The 22,714-nt window shown below is 33.9% G+C and overlaps 1 protein-coding gene across 1 annotated transcript in view; it reads right to left on the bottom strand.

The window, feature by feature from the left end:
* LOC145662090 (uncharacterized) overlaps positions 1-14,784 on the bottom strand; it is a 175,807-nt gene extending 161,023 nt beyond the window's left edge. Inside the window, exon 1 of the mRNA XM_081727429.1 lies at positions 13,833-14,784. Coding sequence (XP_081583555.1) covers positions 13,833-14,332 — 500 coding nt within the window. The 5' untranslated portion in view covers positions 14,333-14,784. The remainder of the gene's footprint in view (positions 1-13,832) is intronic.
* Between the last annotated feature and the right edge of the window lie 7,930 nt (positions 14,785-22,714).

Below are 22,714 nucleotides of genomic sequence, written 5' to 3'. Positions count from 1 at the left end.
GTACTGTATTGTCTCCTAAACAACTCTTTTTTCCCATCTTACCGTATGTAGCGCAAAGCCGATTAATATTTGGACTTTGTAGGCTATGTATGGAAGGAGAAACTATTGATAATTGCACACATAGTGATACTGAACGTGCATTAACTGGAACTTTTTGTACACCAGAGCTTCACCGTGCTCTTGAAAACGGTTATAAAATCGTCAAAATTTATGAAATATGGGAATTTGAACTCATGGATTCTGAAGATCGGAATTCACCTAGTTTATTCCGGGACTATGTGAATACGTTTCTTCAGATGAAGCAGGAAGCATCAGGCTATCCTGCTTGGTGTAAAAATGAGGAAGACAAAGATAAATATATTGACGATTACAATGCTCACGAAGGCACAAAATTAAATAAAGATAATATTAGGTCGAACCCTGGACTCAGAGAATGCGCGAAGTTGTACCTCAATTCCTTATACGGAAAATGGGGTCAACGTACAGATATGACACAGTGTGTAATTATTGATAGTGGGACAGACTTCCATAGGTACCTTGCTACATCGAGATATGAGGTTCATAGTGTTATTCCAGTTGGTGATGAACAACTTATTCTAACATATAAAGACTTGGAAACTGAAAATGTACCTCTGGAATTTTCCAATGTCGTGCTTGCTGGTTTTATTACTTCATGGGCCAGGCTACAATTATATGACTTACTTGTGACTGTAGGACCTGAAGACCTAATTTATTGTGACACAGACAGTATTATGTTTACGTGTAAAAAAGATAGGGAATCTCCGTTGAAGCTTGGAAACTATTTGGGTGATCTCACTAATGAAATTGAAGAAGGGTGGGAGTTTGTAACGTTTATAGGCTTAGGGCCAAAAAATTATAGTATGCGGCTTAAAAATGCCGCAGGGGAATTTCGGAATATTTTCAAAATTCGGGGAATTACACTAAATGATAGGACCTCTCAAAGAATAAACTTTGAGAGTTTCTATGGATTAGTGACAGGAAATATTAATTGTACAACTATAGAGAATCCAAATAGCATTGTGCGGAAACAAGGGTTTACTATCTTTTCACGTAAAGAGACAAAAACACACCAAGAGGTAAACAAAAAACGTAAACGTATTGACGATATATAAAGTAACGAACCTGTACCAAAAACAAGTTTACCTCATGGATACGTGCAATAATAATTTTAGCTTGGCTTATAAGTGATTGATTTTATTTATTTATTTTTAACAGAACATTAGTAGAGTATCACTATTTATTTATTTATTTATTTCATCGTTTGCTGTGCAAACTCATAAATTGTAGACCACAGTATACTCATAACAACAGCTAAGCTGTGATTCTAGTCATTTCAAGTTTTAATATTTATTTTTAACTTATTCTTAATTTATTTTTAATTTATTTTGTTAATTGTGTGAGTGAGTGTGTGAATGAGTATATAAAGTAAAGTATCTATTGTATGCATTCAGTTTAATACAAGATGTTAAAGTTTCAACATCCATCAACCATTTTAATTGCTGGTCCTTCACGAGCAGGCAAAACATGTTTTGTAAATCGATTATTAAATGAACGTGATCAAATGTTTACTATGAAATTTAATGAAATTGTTTGGTGTTATGGTGCAGTCATACCAAATTTAGATGCAAGTTCAGAAATTCGTTTTATAGAAGGTATTCCAGATATGAATAATTTTGAAATACAAGAAAATTCACTATTAATATTAGATGACTTAATGTCTGAAACCAATGGTGATGTTGCAAACTTATTTACAAAATATGCACATCATAAAAAATTAACAGTAATATTTATTGTTCAAAATTTATTTCCAAAAGGAAAACATGCTCGTGATATAAGTTTAAATGCACATTATATTATAGTATTTAAAAATCCTCGTGATAAATTACAAATACAATATTTAGCAACACAAATTATGCCACGATATAGTAAACAAGTTGTGAATGTGTTCGAAGATGTAACACGTGAACCTCACACTTATTTGTTATTTGACTTAAAAAACAAATGATGCATTATGATTACGTACAAATATTTTTCCTAATGAAACATTGCATGTATATGCAAATGTAAAAGACAGTAATTCATTCGTTTACGTTTAGTTTAGTTCAAGATGTTGAAGGTGAAACAACACATTGATACTCTCCGTGCTTTGTGCAAATGCAAAAGCGCAAAGCGAAAACAAATTATACGACATGCATCTGGTGATTTAATACGTAGTATTTCACAAGTTGCTAAAAACACAATAAAAGGAAATATTCCATTGAATTCGCGTCAGAAGCAACGTTTACGTAGACATAAAAAGATCTTGCGTGCTTTATCTGCACAACGTACAGCACTTAATAAGAAAAAGAAAATTTTATTACAAAAAGGTGGTGCGTTTTTACCATTAATCTTAGGACCATTACTTGGTGCAGTAGCAAGTAGTTTGTTTGGAAGATAAGTATGTCAGAATTTCGTAAAATGATATTAGTTCCTGAAAATGCAATGCAGCAAATGCATGCAAATATGAAATCAATAGATTCACATCAATCACGTTTAGATGAAGAAATGAATAATATTTTACAACGTCGTAATCTTAGTGTTGATGAAAAATGGAAATTGTATCAGCAGGCATTACAACAGTATTTAAATTATACTTCATCTGTTTCACAAAATCCTATCACATTACCTATTATTGAAAAAGATGCTGGTGAAACATCATCAGCTGAAGAAAAAATAATTCTATTTTACCCATTGTATCGGACATTTTACATTCAGTACCGAAAACACAACGAAGGAACACAGATCTATTATTAAAACAGTTAACAAGTTCTGATAAAATTCATTGGGATCAAACGGGAACAGTACGTATTCAAGGAAAAATAATACCGGGATCTAATATTATCGATTTAGTAAATGATGTTGTTCGTACACGTAAATAATCCAGAAATCCCATAGGTATTCATGAATTTAAAAGTTTATTAGATGATATTAATGTACTACGGGAATTTATTTCCACACCTATAGTTAAATCACATAGCAAAGTTAAAAAATCAAAAAGTCCAACAATCGTAGCAAATATATTTAAAAATTGGAAAGATTATAAAATGTAAAACATGGTAAAATTGTCAAAATTATATTATCATTATACGAATCCTGCTTCTTTATCAAGTATTAAAACACTACAAAGAAAAACAAATTTATCGAAAAAGAAAATTAAAGAATGGTTAGCATCTCAAGATGCATATACATTACATGCACCAGCACGTAAAGTGTTTGAACGTAAACAATATTATGTGAGTGCACCAAATGAAACATTACAAATGGATTTAGCAGATATGCAAAATATTGCAAAGTATAACAAAAATTATAAGTATATATTATGTTGTATAAATATTTTTTCTCGGTACGCGTATTGTGTTCCCTTAAAAACAAAAACAGGTCCTGAAATGGCAAAAGCAATCAGAAAAATTTTTAAAAAATTTTAAACTTCCTGTGTTTAATGTACAAACTGATTTAGGTACAGAATTTTATAATCGTTATGTAAAACGAATATTTAAAGAATATGAAATTAATCATTATAGTGTACATTCAGAAATTAAATGTGCATTAGCAGAACGATTTATAAGAACACTAAAAGAAAAATTGTATCGTTATTTTACTGCTAAGAATACATATCGTTATATAGATGTGTTAGAGCAAATTGTAAAAAATTATAATCACACGTATCATAGTAGTATTAAAATGGCACCTGCAGATGTAACTCATTCTAATGTTGATCAAGTTTGAAATACATTGTACGGCGATAAAATGAATAAAAAGAAAATAACATGTAAATTTCACCCGGGTGATTATGTACGTGTTAGTAAATATAAACATAAGTTAGAAAAGGGATATTTACCAAAATGGTCTCAAGAAATTTTTATCGTTGATAAATGTATTCCGACAAATCCTATTACATATAAATTAAAAGATTGGAATGATGAAGAAATTAAATGTATATTTTATACACAAGAATTACAAAAAATAAATGTGAATTCAAACAAGACATTTAATCGAAAAAGTATTAAAGCGAAAGAAAGGTATGATGTCTGTAAAATGGTTAGGATATCCGTCAAGTATGAATTCATGGATTAAAACAATTTCTGTTCAGTCTTCAAAATGAGTTCAATGATAAAACATGATTTCTATGTTACTCTTCCTTCAAATGCTAGTACTGAAATTTTTAGTAATAATACAACTTCTTCATTTATAGTAAAGCTAGCACAACCTATTCAGTTAAGTGAGGGAGAATGGTATGTTGCATTAACACAGCTTAATGTACCTTTTAGTTTTTATAATGTTCGTCAAAAGGAAAAAATTGAAATAGAAGCCGTCATTAATGATGAAGTTCAAATTGCAAACATTAATATTACACCAGGATACTATACTTCTATTACATCCATTTTAGATATGATTCCTGAACACTTGCGCTTGTTAAAATATTATAAAAATAAAAATCAGGTTGGAATTAAACATTCTTTAAAATTAATTTTTTTTTGTCATTCGAATGACACAGGGATTACAACATTTACTCGGATATATAAATGAAAATACAACTGCGTTTACAGATATTGTTTTTCTAAAACCTGCTAATGTAGAAGTACCACAAATATCACGTGCAAACTTTTTATGCAATTTAGATTACAATATACCAAACATTCTTAATGTTTGTGTTGATATTGTAAAGCAACAAGAAGATATTGGACCATTACTTCGTAAAGTTAGTGCATATAATATTGAGCATGGAAATGTAAAATGTTTTCTATTTCACACACCACAATACGCTAAAGTTGTAAAATCTTATTTTAACACAATTGAAGTAAACTTAAAAGATGAGCACGGTTTAAAATTGCCATTTGAATTTGGAACTTCAAACTTGACACTTCACTTTAAACGAAAATGATTTCTGAAAGTATAGATGATAGTTTTTACATTACACTTGTATCAAACGCTAGTACTGATGTATATCCTACAAATAGTCCATCACATTTTATAAATCAACTAAAAAATAATATTCAGTTATCAGAAACCGATTGGTATGTAGGATTAAGTGAATTGCATGTTCCTTTAACATGTTATAATGTTAACGATGGGGAAAATGTTATATGGTATAAAATAAAAAATGAAGAAGCACAAAAAAGTAAAATTGTCAGTGGATATTACCACTCCGCACATCATATCGTTGATGAATTAAATAAAATATCAAAAGACATAAAATTTTCTGTATCAAATATTGTACAAGTAGATTGTACTAACCGTGTTGAAGGAGCATTATTATCACCAACATTAGCATTACAATTAGGAATTCGTAAACATAAAGATCTTGTTTTCTATAGACGTGGAATTAAACAACCGTATGTTAATATTGGTTACCCACATCAAATATTTATTTACACGGATATCATACAATATCAGTTTTTAGGTGATACAAAAGCCCCTTTATTACGTATTGCAACAATATCAGATGTTAAATATGGTAAAGTGGAAACAAAAACATTTCAAGATATTCATTATCTTCCACTTGCAATGTTTTCATTTTACAGTATTGAAATACTATTAAAAGATCATGCAGGACGAAATTTGCCATTTCGTTCTGGGACACTAAGTGTTACACTTCATTTTAAGCGCTCTCCTAATAAAAATTAATTAATTAATTAATTTTATTCAGAATGAAATTTAGAAGACATTACGGACATGGTATCCCATACTTTTCAGGACCTGTATATCAACGGGGACATGGTATAGGTAGTTTCTTCCAAGGATTATTTCGTTTTGCATTACCATTTCTTAAACAGGGTGCAAAAACTTTAGGTCGACAGGCATTACAGACGGGAATACAAGTAGCGGGTGATGTATTAGAAGATAAACCATTTAAAGAATCTGTTCGTGCACGTGTAAAAGAAGCTGGTGACACATTAAAGACAAAAGCTGTTAACAAAGTTGGTCAGTTATTAACTGGAAGTGGCAAGAGACGGCCACGCAAGCGTAAAGCTCCGGCAATCGTTCGTTTTGGGCCTCCAACTAACCGTAACCGTACTAACAAAAGCAAAAGCAAAAGAAAAATAAAAAGAAAAATAAGTCGTGTTACAGATATATTTTCATAATGGCACTACTTAATTCAAGCAGTGTGGAATGCTGTACCAACGATTTCGATTTATTTAGTACTCCAATGACGCAAACTGCAATTGAATCTTGCTTTAATGCTCAATACCGTCCAATTTCAACATTAAGTTCTGATGGACCTATTGAATTTTTTATTCCCGGTGAAACAGGAGAATTTATTCATACTGCATATCTTTATCTTTACGTACGTTGTAAAATTACAAAACCTGACACAGCATTAGCTGACACCGATGTTGTAGCACCAACAAATAATTTCCTACATTCATTATTTAGTCAAATTGACATTTCATTAAATGATATATTAATTACTTCTTCATCAGGATTTTATCCTTATCGTGCATACCTTGAAACATTATTAAATTATTCCCGTGATGCTTTTGATACACATTTGAAATTAGGTATGTGGTATAAAGATACCGCTAAACAATTTGATACCATTGGTAATGCTAATGTAGGTTTTCAACAACGTGCTAATTATATTAAAAATAGTAAATCGTTTGAAATGTATGGGCGTCTGTATACAGATATTGCTGGATTACCAAGAGCACTTGTAAATAAAGTAGGTCTTCGTATAAAATTACATCGCAGTAAAGATGCTTTTTGTTTATTATCTCCTGTAAATACTTCTTATAAAGTAAAACTTGAAGATGTTACTCTACATATACGTCGCATTGATGTTGCACCTCATTTGGCAATGGAAATCAATACTAATATGAATCATGAAACAACCAAATATCCCCTTACAAGAGTACAAACAAGATCGTATACTATTCCTGCAAACGTTAATTCATACAATCTTGATAATATTTTCCTGGGTAACGTACCTAAAAGTCTCGTTATCGGTTTTGTTTCCAATTCGGCATTTAATGGAAAATCTGAACTAAATCCATTTTTTTATTTTCAACACTTTAACGTTAACAAACTGCAGCTACAGGTTGGATCAAAATCTTTTCCTCCCAGTCCCCTCACCCCCGATTTTCAAAACAATTTGTACCTTCTAAGTTACCATTCTCTGTTTTCCGGTACTGGTTTATATTATAAAGATGATGCACATACTATAACTCCTGAAGAATATCCACACGGCTATACTCTTTATGCATTTATTCTATCACCTACAGCATCATTAGATGATTGTACGTGGGACCTTGTGCGTGATGCACCTGTAAATGTTAAAGTTTCCTTTTCTGAAAATTTAACTGAACCTATAACATGTATTGTATACGCCCAGTTTGATTCTTTAATTCAAATTGATAAAGATAGAAATATATATACTGATAATACTTTTTAAAAGTATCATTTTAATAAAAGAAGTATAGGAGGTCACTTCTAAGCATATGAATTACATGTGCCCTTCTGGTACAAAGTGTGTTAAACATTGTATATTGTAATATTTTTGCTTGATTGTTCAAAGAGTTGCAAGGTATCATACTATGAAGTTTCTCAAAAGTATTTTTTATGCGTCAGCACCATTTATCGTTATTGGAAAAGTTATAAAAAAATCTGTGAATAATAATATGAGCATGCTATTTCGTTTTATGAGAATATTCCGTATTCCCCACTAGGTCTTCCAACATATACGCGTATAAAGTGATGTAAAGTGAAGTGAAGTGATGTGAATTTAAAAACAAAAGTTATGTACACGGATGATTTAATAAAAGTGTTACTTCATGATAAACTTACTGGTGCAAATGTGCATGGCATTTATCCTATTGATAGAATACCAAAAACTGTACAACCACCGGCTGGACTTATTATAAATTTAAGCAATTCATCTTCAGGTGGCACGCATTGGGTGTGTGTATTCATTGATGAAAATCAAAGAGGGTACTATTTCGATAGTCTAACTTTACCATTTCCAAAAGAAATAAAAACTTTTTTAAATAAAAATTGTAAAATATATTTTACAAATAGGTCCGCATATCAAGATGATAATTCAATCTTGTGTGGACAATTTGTGTTGTACTTTCTGCATCATATTGTACGAAAGAAAAGCTTTCAAGAATGTTTAAATTTATTCAGAAAAAATAATCTTAAACAAAATGATAAAATTGTATTCAATCATGTAACCAATATAATGAAAAAGAAAAACAAGTAGAATAGCTTAATAAAATTTTTATTTACAATTTAAAATCTTGTATTTTTATTTACAAGAACATATCATTTCCTTTTTACAACTTTGCAAATGCATTAGTTAATGTTATAGTACGTTGAAACTTCCACCAATAACTTTTTGTCAAGTTTAATATTTTGTTCATGAAAAGTACAATAATCATTAAATACGTTTGCATGCAATGTGTTTAATGGTGGACACTGTTTACTTTCCAAATCAATAACATTAGCTAGTGCAAAAATATTTTTAATCCAAAGTTTTTTTCTGCACCTTTACAAAAGGTTGCATCTTGTTTACAAAGTTGATATATAAGGTTACGTATGTGTGATACAGTATAACCGCATTTATCATTCCAAGTTAATCCGTGTAAGTTTAATGTTAACCATTCAATTTGTTTTTGACAACCTATCGGAAGTGCATTGTATTCTACTGGTGATTTTATTAAACAATGCAAATTTACTGTATCATCACACGCAGTTAAACAAAATTCACGTATAATAAATTCATGATTTGAAATCTTAAAACCTTGTATGTCAATAATGTATTCATTAACACATGGTGAAATTTTATGTTTACGTTCTAAGAAAAACGGTATAATTTGTCCAACAAATTCAGTGTTCTTTAAACAATCACGCGTTTATACTTGAAATTTCACTATGGTGTTCTTCAAACACTTCAAATAAATCAATAAGAGTTATATCGTTGGATAAATATTCTACAGCAAAAGTTCCTATATCATGAAGAAATAAACATTCATGTTCAAGATGCAGCAAGCATTGTTCACAATAAATATTGTTTAAACGTAAGTATAAACTTATAGTTTTTAAAACACAAACTTCACTAATATCTTCTTCACTACATAATACACATACACATACACTAATATCGGAAAACATTTTGCACAGTATGTTTTCTTAACACACTTCACTATACGCATTCGATCTGTCTTTTTCAAGTAAAATACGCAAAAGATCTTCTCTTGCATTCACATCAATTGTTAGTTCCCCATATGTAATATTAAAATAGTCTCTTGTTAACGGTCCAATAGTGTCTGTTTCTCCATAAATGTCAAACTATTCGTCCTGTACACGTGGAGTCATCAGCACAGACCAAACACGTAATCCTAAAATATCGTCATCACAATAAAAACATTCATGAGTCCAATGAAATGTATCATTCCAATAACATGCATAGCATATCAAATAATCATTTGGATTCCATTTCACAATACTCTCTCTAATACAGTTCACATCCACGTAGTTAACACAACATTCACACTTCCACCCTAATTCTGCTGAAGCAGGTGAAGGTGGCGGCGTACCCACATTTGATACCAGGCCTTCGTCTGATTCCGCCTCAGAATCCACGTTATCCTCCGAAAACTCGTACACTTCGTCATCGGGTAAATCATTTGTCTCTTCACTATCAGATGATAAACATGGGTAAACTTCTACATTATCATTTTCATATCTTTCTAATTGTGTTTCGTTAAATGATGAATCGGGAGAATTTGGAGAGTCCTCTATTTTTACTTTCTTTTTACAAAAAGTATCATTCTCATCGTCTAACTTACGCTTCTCAACATTGTCTTCAACAAACTGATGGTTCTCCATCGCTAACAAAACTATACATATAATTTTTAGAAATCAATATTTAAATAAAAAAATCAAATGACGTCACGCGCTCGCGTCCGCACACGCGGGTGTTTTCCGGTCGCGCACGCCTCCGCGCACCTTCCCGCGCCCGTCCCGCGCCGCGCCGAGTTTCCGCCATCGACTGCAAGGTTCTAACATTTTCTTAAAATTATTATTTTTCAAAAACATCCCAACTGGAAAACCATCGTATACATATTATCTTCCCACGCTATCAACATCTGGTACTATTCTTTCTTTCTTTCTTGTTGTTTACAATTCATCTTTCGCAACAAGCCTTTTCCCACACCAACCCTACAAAATCTTTTTAAAAACATACACCTGCATAGCATTGTGTACATGATCTCTCTTTTGTTTACTATTTAACATATGTACATTAACAACAGACCTTTTTCCCACACTACCCTCCAAATCTTTTAAACACAAACAAGTGTATAGCATTATATGCTTCATTTCTCTTTTATTCTTCTCACCAATTATTCTTTTTAAAAACATACAGCTGCATAGCGTTGTATATACAATTTCTCTTTTATCCTCTATTATCCTTTTGTTTTGTTTTGTATTCTTTAAACATATAGCTGCATAGCGCTCTATGCTTCATTTCTCTTTTATCCTTTTGTTTACATGCCGTCAAAGAATTCTATACACCTTCTCATCACCCCCACCTCCAAACCATGTTTTTTTTCTATCGTCTCATATTGTATCCCCCCTACTACCACCATTCTTTTTTGTTCTCTTTTGTTTACGTTCTATTGTGTTTACCTCCCCTTTTTTTCCTATGCTTTAACATTAGGTCCAATATTGGCTAAAGTCTACTGGGGTCCGTCCTTTCATGGTAGCAACTTCACGCCACGCTGCCTTTGAGTCGCATAGGCCCAGTAGTACAAAGAGCTTTTATCCCTTTACTTGTCTGTGGGATGCATTCTTTCGGTAATCACAACCGATGATGATGGTGCTGATATGGTGTTCTGCACGAAGACAGGTCTTTGATTAGAAGATTCCTGGATAAAGTGAAGCTATGGTGTTTGCACGTGGACACAGAACAGGATGAAAAACATAAGAACAAAGTAAACAAAGCAATTGTACGACATCAAGGATTGTAACCCGGATAGCATTGTGCCCTATGTCACAACAGCAATGCGTTGTATCCACTAACAAACTTTCCTTCCCAACGTAGAGTAGATGCGTTGCCTGGGACATATTGGCAATGCCTTTCATGTTCTTGATGCTATTCCTTACATTTCCGTCGCATTGAACTGACGTTAACTAGAGTACATTTCTGACACTTTGTACTCGCGAAGTACAACGCTGGGCAGTTTTCTTTTCGTGTTTCCACACTTGTGCATCACTCTGTTTCATGTGTTGTGCTGTACCGACGCTACAGATGAATCCTAGACGATTCAGCTACAAATTTACTACACTTAATACTCAGAACGTCACTATTAACCATCATCCTTACCTGGTGATTATGCAACCACACACGACGAGTATGCAAGTGTCCGCCATTTTGTATGTGTTTCAGATATCTATTTAATACATAGGAATTGAAGGGCCCTCTGCAATAACAAGGTAAGTAAAAAATGGAGGTTTTGAGTTACAAAGCCTGTAAACGTAAACTGCAACGTGCTAATTAACAAGAGTAATGAAATGAAATGAAATCTTTTACGTCCCACGCTTATGCCGGTTAGGGTAAAGGAGACGGTGATGATGAGAGATGAGTGAAATGGTGGAATGAAGAAAGTGGGAGTAAACGGGAGAACCCCGAGAAAACCCACGAACACGGTGTTTGTCCACCACAAAGTCCACACGGCGCGAGCTGGGATCGAACCAGGGATCCCAGGCACCGGAGGTGAACGCTCTATCACTGAGCCACCGTGCCCCCATTAACAGGAGTAAATCTGTGTATATATGCCTACGGAAAAAGTGGTATAGCACCTGGTCTGTGCTTTGGACCATAAAATGGCGAATACCGAAAATGAGGAATAAAAAAACGAAGGTGGAAAAGTGAGCATTTACCTTGTTATTGCATAACCTACACTAATGGTGAAAAGAAAAATGACAATAGGAACACAACGATGTGTGTGACAATGTTTATGTATTGCAACAATGCAAAATATCAATAATCTGAGCGTTGTAGACAACGAAATCCGGAAACTGCATTGTCCTGAGCCTTGTTTGAAACTCCAAATCTGGTACGTCCATTTCAGATTCATAACCCGGGAGCACAGATAAACAAAAACAACAAAAAACATTAGCAGTATTCAGCACGTTTCTGTAAAACTGCTGCTTGGCAAGAATAACAAATCGTAGCACAGCTTTCATATCCTTCTTTGAATTCTTGATTTCCGGTTTGGATGGTTTCTTGAGGAAGAACAGAATGGTGTCCAGTCGTGGTTCCTGCATGGAATAAACCTTTTCTCCTACACTACTCTACAATTTCGAAACTGCACATATCCATGTGGAGGGTTTCACCCCCTCTTCCTTGCATGATTTACTAGTAAATGCGAGAACCGGATTCGGATTAGATGTGCGAATTAAAAATCATGACTTTTGATTTTCAAATCCGACATCTGAAATCCGGTTTTAAATCTGAATCCAGATATACGGAATTCGAATTTTTCTAAACCCGAATATTTCAATATCCAGATTTTTGACAGCATTGTTTCAATATTAACATTAGAGGAAAGAAACAAAAACACAGCATTTTGCCCTGATTTTGCTATATTTCTTTGCCAGAGTTCACGATTTATCTTTCTCTTTCATCCCTTCCGCTTCTGTCATTCTGATTCGACTGATTCCCTTTTGTTCATTTGGAAAGAAAATGGTCAAGTATGTCTCCGTACCAGTATTTTCACTTGACCCGACCCTTGTAAACAAAGTTACAAACACGTCGCGTCGCCTCCTCGTATCTAGCAGTGCTTGCTTCACTTCCAGGTAGGAAAGGAAGTCCACTTGCCTTCTTTATTTATGTTTTATTAGGAATCGAGGTAACCTGACTTAACCTTGTTATTGCAGAGGGCCCTTCAATTATAGTTGCCGGGTCGGAACTCTATCCAGTAATACCCACTTATACCAAGCTTTCATTGACAGATTATCCAGGATTCCCTACGTTCCTTTGGGAAATTCTTTGCGCATGCATTGTAGGGTTCTGCCACATCCATATTTTAATAGAGCCGATGTGACGTCTTATGTTCATTACTTACCCGCACTCTGTATTGCATAGTTTCCCCAATATTAGCGTTCGAAAGTCATTTTCCCACGCTTTTGGTCCACGATCTTGTAGGTCCGGAAATGTGTCCGATTGCCGAAAGTTAAAGAGGCCCTTTCTCCTTGTCTCAGTGGCAGGAATCAGCTCCCATGAGTTTTAACAGTAATTTTTCAATATCCTATATACCAATTTCACGAGCTATCGAAGAATGTCATTGAATAGGTGATAACAATTAATAAATGAATCTGACCTCTCAATAAACAGTAACTTTCAATTCACTAACTACGCTAAATTCACACTGGTGAAAACATAATTGGGCATACTTTGGAACTGGGGGGGCAGAACTTTTTGCTTAAAATTCGTACTTTCTTGCTAAATTTTCTGTATTTTTCATGGTTTAGGTTAGGTCAGTTTGGATTAGTTTAAGTTAGATTAGATTTGTATTATAGGATTTGAGGGCGCAGAATTCTTTGCTTAAAATTTATATTTTCTTCGTATATTTTCTGTGTTTTTTATGGTTTAGGCTAGGTTAGGTTACATTAGGTTAGGTTAGGTTAGTACTTAGTAATTACCCTTAAGTAACATCAACTCATTTCTGTAAACATAGTGTTTTCACTTGATGTTGCCCCCCAATTCCAAAATTATCCCTATAACTATATGTTAAAGTATCATATTTAAAACTGATAAGTAAGTAACTTACCTATTGAGAATAATTTTACAGTCAGTAACAGCAGCTAAAATCATGGAAAGAGATATGATTACGCCTGTTGCAAATGAAGTTCCAATATTTCCGTTTTTATACATTTCGTGTGCAATGTAACTGATACCGCAAATATAAGCAATGTTTGGAAGAAACATTGTTGTTGCCCATAACAAGGTATTGAAGCCTGTGCAGTTTTCATCATAATCTGGATGTAAGTAAACACTTTCGGTTGCGTTACTTAATTGGTAAGGAAGGCTTCTTTCACTTCCAACGTTCGATACAGTCTTTTTAATATTAATACCATGAAAACTAATTTTTCTTCCATCATTAGATAGAATCTTTTTAATATTAACATCACTACGTGACTTACTTTCTCTTTCATCGTTAAGAATCTTATTTTTAATATTATCGGCACTGAGAAAAAGAACTTTTCTTCCATCATTATAGACAATGTTTCTAATATTACTATCACTTGCGAAATTCCTTTTTATGTTCATTGCACTGAACCGTCATAAAATCAGTATCTTAAAACCAATATATTCTTATTTTATCAAATAGTTTTACAGAGATTTCAGGTTTTCTGAAAAGAATACCTTCTTTAAAATAAGATCACAGTATTGGTCTTTCTTCCTCTTCATGAGGAATATCTCCGGAATGGGACCATTTAAATGTTGTAAGTGATGCCCCAGACATAAATCTTAGTGAGCTATGACCTAGAATTTGTCACGTAAAACAATGCTGGCACATTCTTAGCTGAAAAGCCTGCTGTAAGATAATTGATTTCCACATAACTATTCACTTCACATGACACTAATTGAACAAAATATTCCGCACTTAGTATCAAAATCTATGTAGCATTTCTTCCAAAAAGAAAAATAAATATCAAAATGGATTATGTGTTAGTGAGTGGGTACTTTTGAATAGCAGTGTGCGCCATGATGGCAGTGTTCTAAGTTCACCTTCACCTATCGATAGGTTTTGAATTATCGGAGTGAAGACATACTCTGTTTCGCCCATATCCTTGGAATTTTAAGTGGAGTACCATTGTGTTTGTTGGTTAGAAGGTATGCTTTGACCTTTTTCGGTGGAAATTGAAAAATAAGAACTGGAATAGTCATTCCCTCTTGTTGGGATATATGAGTGGTGATAATTCCGTTGCCTATGTGGGAAATACAGAGCTAATATGTTCTAGTGAAGTATTTTTTTCACCGGAAGATAAAATGTAAAAGAGAAAAATGTTATTATTAACCAGGTAATGATTACAGTAAATTAAAGGACAAGTCCATTATCTTGAAAAAAATTATTAAATGTTTCAGGATATCCAAATCATTATGCGTCAAAATTTGTTTGATGGTGAAGGGTCCATAACCGTAGCGTTTATTTAGCTTTTCCATAACTTCAGTTCTATTTTTAGATAACAAATTACATTAGAATATGAGATGTTTCAGAGTTCCAACCTCTTCGTTGCACCAACAAAGAGGTGGATCTCTCCGATGAATTTTGTACAGAATGGAGTCATTGCAGTGTTCAAACGAAGTCTATAATATAATATGGTTTTTGACCGTGACCAAATACGAAGTGCATTCCAGCTGGTTGATTGTAAATGGTTAGTTTACCAATAGTATGTTCTTGGTCCACTTCTAATTTTATGTTTTCAAAGGACAGTTTGTTCCGAGATTATCTGGTCAATATAAAATAAAAAGTTGATAGGTGATAACTTTATTTATTTATTTATTTGTACCCTCAACAGAGTATAAAACTCCAGTTACAGAAGGTTAACATTAGTGTTTATGTCCAGTTAACCAGTAAGAGTAATGATGATACATAAACAAATACATAATAACACGACAAGACAAATAAAATACATTAAGTGTACAAATAGCCATTAATCATAGGATTTCCATAACTTGGTTCCTGAAGTGACGCTCTTTGTTACTGAATATATCCAAAAGCACATTCTCTTTACTTATTGCATTGTAAGCAGCACTAATTCTCCAAGTAGGTGACATATACAGTATATTTGTTCTTGATTTCCGGCAAAAGAATATGTTATTATTTTTTGCACGCGTTTTGAGGGACGGGGCTTGAATAAATAGATTTTGTAACAGCGCTGGACAGTCAATTTTATTATGCAGAAGTCGAAAGAGAAAAATTAAGTCAGTTAGTGTTTTTCTTTGTTCTAACGTTCTGAATTTAAAATTGTCAATAAGATTGGTATAGTGTTCAAATTTTGGATAAAGACCGGTCTTTTTGTAGGTAAAATATCTCAAGAATTTACTTTGTAATTGCTCAACTTTCTGGTATTCAGATTTTAAGTATGGATTCCAGATAACTGATGCATATTCTAATTTAGCCCTAACATACGAAAACTAAAGAGTCTTCAACGTCATCTCATTTCTAAGTTCATTACTCATTCGAATTACGAATCCGAGGTTCCTGTAGGCTTCATTAGTTATTTTATCTACATGTTGGTTGAATGTTAACCTATGATCAAATATTACTCCCAAACCTTTCACTGAGTTCGATTTATTTAAATTTGTCCCACCAATGAAATACGAATATTCGCAAGGAAACTCTTTTCTACTGAACGTCACAGACACACATTTAGCTACATTCATCTGAAGTTTGTTTACCTTACACCAATTCATTACCTTATTTAGGTCTTGTAATAAATAACAGTCTTCTTGTGTTTTGATTTTGGCATATATTTTGAGATCGTCTGCAAACAGTAGTTTTTCTGAATTTGTAATACAACTCGGAAGATCATTGATAAAAAGTAAAAAGAGAAGAGGTCCCAAGTTCGATCCCTGCGGAACTCCTGAAATCATGTCGATTTCTTTAGAAAGAAATTCTTTATAGATAACGGACTGTTTACGGTTATGTAAATAAGAGGAAAAGAAATTGACCATCGCTGGACTAAAGTTAAATAAAGCTAATTTATGTAGTAAAACATGTTGTACGGTGTCAAAAGCCTTACTGAAATCAGTATATATAACATCAACTTGACCATTGTTGTCCAAAGAAGAAGCTATATAGTCTGTAATAATACCTAAATTTGTAACTGTCGATCTCCTTTGTAAGAATTCATGTTCATATATCGAGATTACAGGGCGCACGTGATTTAGTATTCGAACATATAGGATACTTTCAAATATCTTGGCAAATACGGGTAAAATTGCAACAGGCCGAAAGTTTTCAATATTGTTCTTCGTTACTGATTTTGGAATTGGGCAAACTATTGAGTGCTTCCATTTGTCAGGAAAAACATTGTTTTTTATTGCAAAATTAAATATTATACTTAGAGGATATTTGAAAATATCAATACATGCTTTAACAATATATGGAAGAATGTTGTCATTTCCCATTGATTTATTAGATTTTAATTTTCTGATTGCCCTTTCAATCTCTTCTATGGTTATCTCCGATATAAAAAAAGAGCCTAACATAGTGATATTATCAATGTTATCACCAAATGAATGACTACTACCGGTATCGTCAGTTGACGACGCTAGTCTATATATAGACTGAAAATGGTGTGCGAAAGCATTTGCAATCTCATCATTTTTGCTCAGGCTACGTCCTTGGTACAACAGTGGTCCAGAAGAGAGATGTCGCGTTTTACTCTTAATATAGTTCCAAAATTGTTTTGGGTCTTCCTGTATGTTGATTTCCGTTTCTAAAATAAATAATTTATACTCTCTTGCTATTTCCTGTTTCACTTCCTTCTGCAATTTACAAAATTCATTATAATGATATTGACAATTCCCCTTTCCCCTCAGCCAAAAAGCACGGTGGTACGATTTCTTTTTTATTTTTTCTATTATACTACTTGTAAACCAACATGGAAAAATTTTTGTGGACTTTTTTCTCAAGGGAATACTTTTGCGAAAAGCGTCATAAATTATTTCGTAGAATTGGTCCACCATTCTATTTACATCCCGGTAAGTTCCCAGACTTAACCAGTTAATTTCATGTAGATCTTTGTAAAGTCGCAAAAAATTTCCCTTTCGAAAGTTGAAACCTAAAATATTTTTACGGGATTTCGATTTTATTGCCCTTTTACACAATATATTTATGAGAAGGCACGGATGGTGCATGTCCTCTTTTACGAGAGGATGAAGCTCTCTTTCTACAGTAACATTCTCAAGGTTAGAGAGCACGAGGTCCAACGTTCGTCCTAAGCTGTTGCACACATTATTAAGGGATGTTAGGTCATAATACAATAGGAAATTATATAAATGCTGATATTTGCCTGTCAAGTTAAGAAAAGAAAATTGCATTCCATTTATTTGAGAACAGTTCATATCCCCCACTATGAGAATAGTGCTGCGTACTTCACAATTGCCTTCAATAAATTGAAAGAAGTAATCATATTGAGAGATACTGGAGTCTGGTTCAATATACACAACGCAAATGTAAATAGCCTTTGAATTAATTTTTACTTTCACAAGAATACCATCCATGTTCAGATCGGTATAGGTAACCTGAATCACTTCTATGTTCTTAAATGCCAGTAGCACGCCTCCCCCACGTGTTTTATTGCATGCACTATCTCTATCTTTCCGATAAACAGAATATCGAATATCAAAAAACTCATGATCAAAAAAACTGTTATTTAACCAAGTTTCTGTTAATGCTACTATGTCATAGTCATTTGATAAAATATTAGGATAAAACTCAGTCGCCTTCTTTCTAAGAGATCGCACATTCATATAGCACATACGTAAATGTTCCATTTTTTTACCACTTTCAAACACATTAGAGCATTCAGTTTTCAAAGTCTTACGTTGAGGGTCATTGAACGTTTCCTGTCAATTTCGAAAAGTCCCCTGAGGTCGTGCTCCTCCTCTTCTTCTTGTTTGTCGAAGGACAGGATATTCCTTTTCATTCACCCTTGCCGCTGCTGTTGTTTGTCCGACTGGAGCCCAAACAGAGAGAAGATTACCTTGCATTGTTGCCGACTCCTTCTCGTTAGCACTAGTTTCACTACCATACTGCACTTTCGAAGACATCTGGTTGTTACTATTTTTCTTAAGATCTTCTAGCCGGAAAGGATTCCCATCGATGTACAGCTTATTATACTGAAGTCGTGCTTTCTGACCCCTCTTCACTGCTTCGATCCGGTGAGTGTTTAGTTCCTTCCTAATGGCACGAGTAGCATAGCAAAAGTCCTCTCCTATTCTGACAGGCGTTCCCTTGGCACGATAAGCACTTCTTAGTAGTTCTTCCTTTCTTTTGTAATTCGCAAATTTCACTATTATGGGTCTATCCCTCCCCCTGCCCAATCTATGTGATCTTTCAATGTCCATCGGATTAAGTTCAATTTGCAGTTTCTCCTCAACGAGTTCCCTATCAGTTCCTCTGTTTCCTCCCATCTTTCTTTCTCCCCTTCCGCAATATTGTAGAAAACAAGATTATTGCGGCGGGAGTGGTCCTCAAGCTTATCAATCAACTTCTTTGTCTCCTCCAACTGTCGCTTAAGTTCCTTATTTTCATTCTTGATAGCACTTAATTCACCAGTCAAGTTATCTATTTTTTTACCCAGGTCAAAGGTGGTTTTATTATTTTACTGTCCATGTCCTCAAGCTTGGATAACACATCATCTATTGCAATTCCATGAAGTACATAGGAGACGAACAAGGTTGGTCACACTGAGTTTTCGGATATTTGATACACACTCGACCGCACCACATTCCTATTCTCACACGCCAGGCTTGAATTTCGATCCCCATGTTGTCACGGTTCACTGCTCCCTGGAACTTCGCACAAACACGTCCTTTCACTACGACAGCCTAAACTAAACTACTGGCTGTCGTAGTGTCGTAGTCTGGTCTTTATATTGGCTGAAAGACCAGAGTTACGAGATTTTGGGGATAAATCGTAGAAAAATTCATTCGGTTTTATGTTAACATGGCTTAGGACGTGGATAAAATCTATGACATGACCCATTTCAATTAATTTTCAATAAATGGATTTTATGTTTAGTACTGTCCAAGTAGATTTAATTGGCCAATGAACAGAAGAAAGTGCTTGTAATACACTGTAGGAATCCTTGCAGATACATGCACGTCGGATATTGTTACGTTGAGTGAGTAGTAAGGCTTGTCGTATTCCAAACGTTTCACCTTCAAATACTGTACTGGCAACTGGAAGTTTCAGTTCTTGGATAATATCAAGTTGGAGAACAAAGATAGCTACTCCAACTGGGCTATGTGCAACCTTGGAAGCATCAGTGTAAAGGAAGATGGTGTCAGGATGGAATTGATCGAGAAAACTTTACCAAATATCTTTGTTTATGCGATAAGATTGATCTTTAATCTTGGTATCTACATATGACGGCAGAATAGGTTTTATAATTGTTGTACTTGTTTCATATGCAAGACTATAGCATGGTAGGTTAGGAAGTTTTATTATTTGAGTTTGGAAATTTTTCAAAAGTAAAAATGCTTTGTATATCCATGGTAACTTAGTGACATACGATAATTTGGTATTTCGGTTCTGTACTTCTAAGTTTTCCAGTTGTTTGAGTAGTGGCGAATCCGTGATAGCGAGTCGAGATATGATATATTTACAGGCAAGTTTGAGTAATTTAATAGATAACGGTAGCATGCCTGTTTCCTCCAAAATGGCATTATTAGGACAAAAGCGAAGTTGGGAAAGTATAATTTTTAAAGTAGTGTACTGAATCGCTGTTAGCGATTTATAGGATTTTGGCATGGTGATAGAGTAGATTATACTTCCATAGAGTATCTTGGCTTCAATGCATTGTTGAAAAATAGTATACAATGTGTGCGGCTGAATGACCCATTTTCTAGAACTTAAGCTGCGAAGAATATTCAGTAAGTGTTTACATTCTTTTATTACGTGAGTTAAATGTGATATCCAAGTTAATTTGTGATCGAGGTATAATCCAAGATATTTGATATTTGTTGTGCTGTAACGCTGTGTATGTGAAAGTTCAAGAGGAGGAAAGTTAGTGATTTTCTTTTTAGTAAATACTATGTAATTGGTTTTATTCCAGTTAATTTCTAAACCATTGTTCCGGCACCAGGTTGCAATTATTTCTAATGATGACTGCAATTTCTTTCGACCCAGTATCTAGATCATTTGTAACAAAATAAATGAGTAAGTCATCTGCGAAGAGAGAAGCTGATACTGTACCATTGAGTATTTCCAGTAAGTCCACCGTGAAGATGTTAAAATGTGTGGGACTAAGCTTGGTGCCTTGCATAAGACCAAGAGAAGTTTGCCGAGGAGTGCTATATTTATTATTTATTTTCAGATAAATTTGTCTATTAATGACCACATTATGAACAAATCTAATGAAGGCCGTATAGATGTTCATTTTTGCCATTTTAGTTATCAGTAAATTCAATTGAACTAGGTCATATGCCTGTTTAAGATCAATGCTTATAGCCGTGAAATATTTATGATGTTGAAAAGTTGTCCAAATGTCTAAAAGGAATGGCCTAAGTGCATCTAAAGTTGACTTGTGTTTTCTAAAGCCTGTCATATTAGAGGGAAATATCTGGTGATATTCCAGAAACCATTGTAATCTGGTTAAAATTAATTGTTCTAATGTTTTAAATAACAAGATATTAAAGCGATCGTTCTATAGCTGGTCTCTGCTCCTATGGGTTTTGTTGTTTCCCGTATTAGAGTAATCACAACTTTCTTCCACTGTGAAGGAATCTGTGAAGTTTTCCAGATGGAATTATAGAAATGTAACAATGCATAGATTCCCTCCGACGGAAGATTCTTGATGTGTTTATAATGTATTCCATCGAAGCCTGGAGATGAATCTATTTTTAGTGACTGGAGTACAGTGGTTATTAAATCAATAGTGAACGGAAGTAGTGTGTGAGGTCGAAAAAAATATTTTACAAGATCTAACCCGTTATTATTTACAAAAGGCGGAGCCAGGTTCTGATGAAATTCTTCGATCCAAGTATATCGACTGAGTTGAATATTACTTTGTTCAGTTTTAAGAGAGACATTTTTTTGGTATTTGAGATATTTCCAAATTTTGGTTTTCGGGGTTTGGTAGCACATATTATTGAAAAAATCTTGTCAATGTTGACGTGTTTGTCGGAGTATTCTTTTTGTGAGGGCATTTGCTTTCTGATAAGCTAGAAAATAAACTTTTCTTTAGTGCGAAGAAATAATTTCCAAGTCCACTGTCTGGAGTTAACACATTGTTGATATTCTTGAGTCCACCAAGGAGGTTTGGATGGAAGAGTACAAATACGTGGTGATTTCGAAGGAAGAACCGGCTGCACTTTTGAATGATATACCGCAGCTTTTAGTAAAGTATCCAAACTTTGTGCTGCTTCCTGCACATCAGAAGTAATAGTAGGAATTGAAAAGTTATTTTGAAATTGTGAAAGAATGAAGTTGCTGTATTTATCCCAGTGTTACTCCGTAGAGATATGTTGCAAGAAAGATTTGAAAGGTAAAGAGTATCCATGAATGGAAGTAGGTATTTCACAAACTGGTACCTCAATAATAATGGGAAATGTTATGATGTCAAAATTATTAGAATGGAATAACTCCTGCCAGAAAGACACATCAACAGTAACAGAAGAGGGAATATAAATGTTCGCAAGATTAAAATTTTGCACTTGTATTCCTAGGACTTGGAAATTAGGAGGTTTATTGCGGATTTTTACTAGTACTTCTTGATAGAAAAGATCGTTACGTATACCTATTGCTATACCACCATAACCATCCTCTCGCAGTTGCTCGATGAACTTGTATTTTTTAATAGGAAGCATCAAATCAGGTTTTGACCAAGTCTGTTGTAACATGACCAAATGTGGATGAAATATATTGATTAACAAGAATAGGACATAACCCTTCCCAGTTGCAATCTGCATGTT

Source organism: Thermobia domestica, chromosome 10, assembly GCF_964235325.1.
Source record: "Thermobia domestica chromosome 10, izTheDome1.hap1.1, whole genome shotgun sequence".
In the NCBI taxonomy this organism is placed as follows: domain Eukaryota; kingdom Metazoa; phylum Arthropoda; class Insecta; order Zygentoma; family Lepismatidae; genus Thermobia; species Thermobia domestica.
The sequence above is the reverse complement of the archived record's forward strand: the minus strand, read 5'-3'. Positions and strand labels throughout refer to the sequence as shown.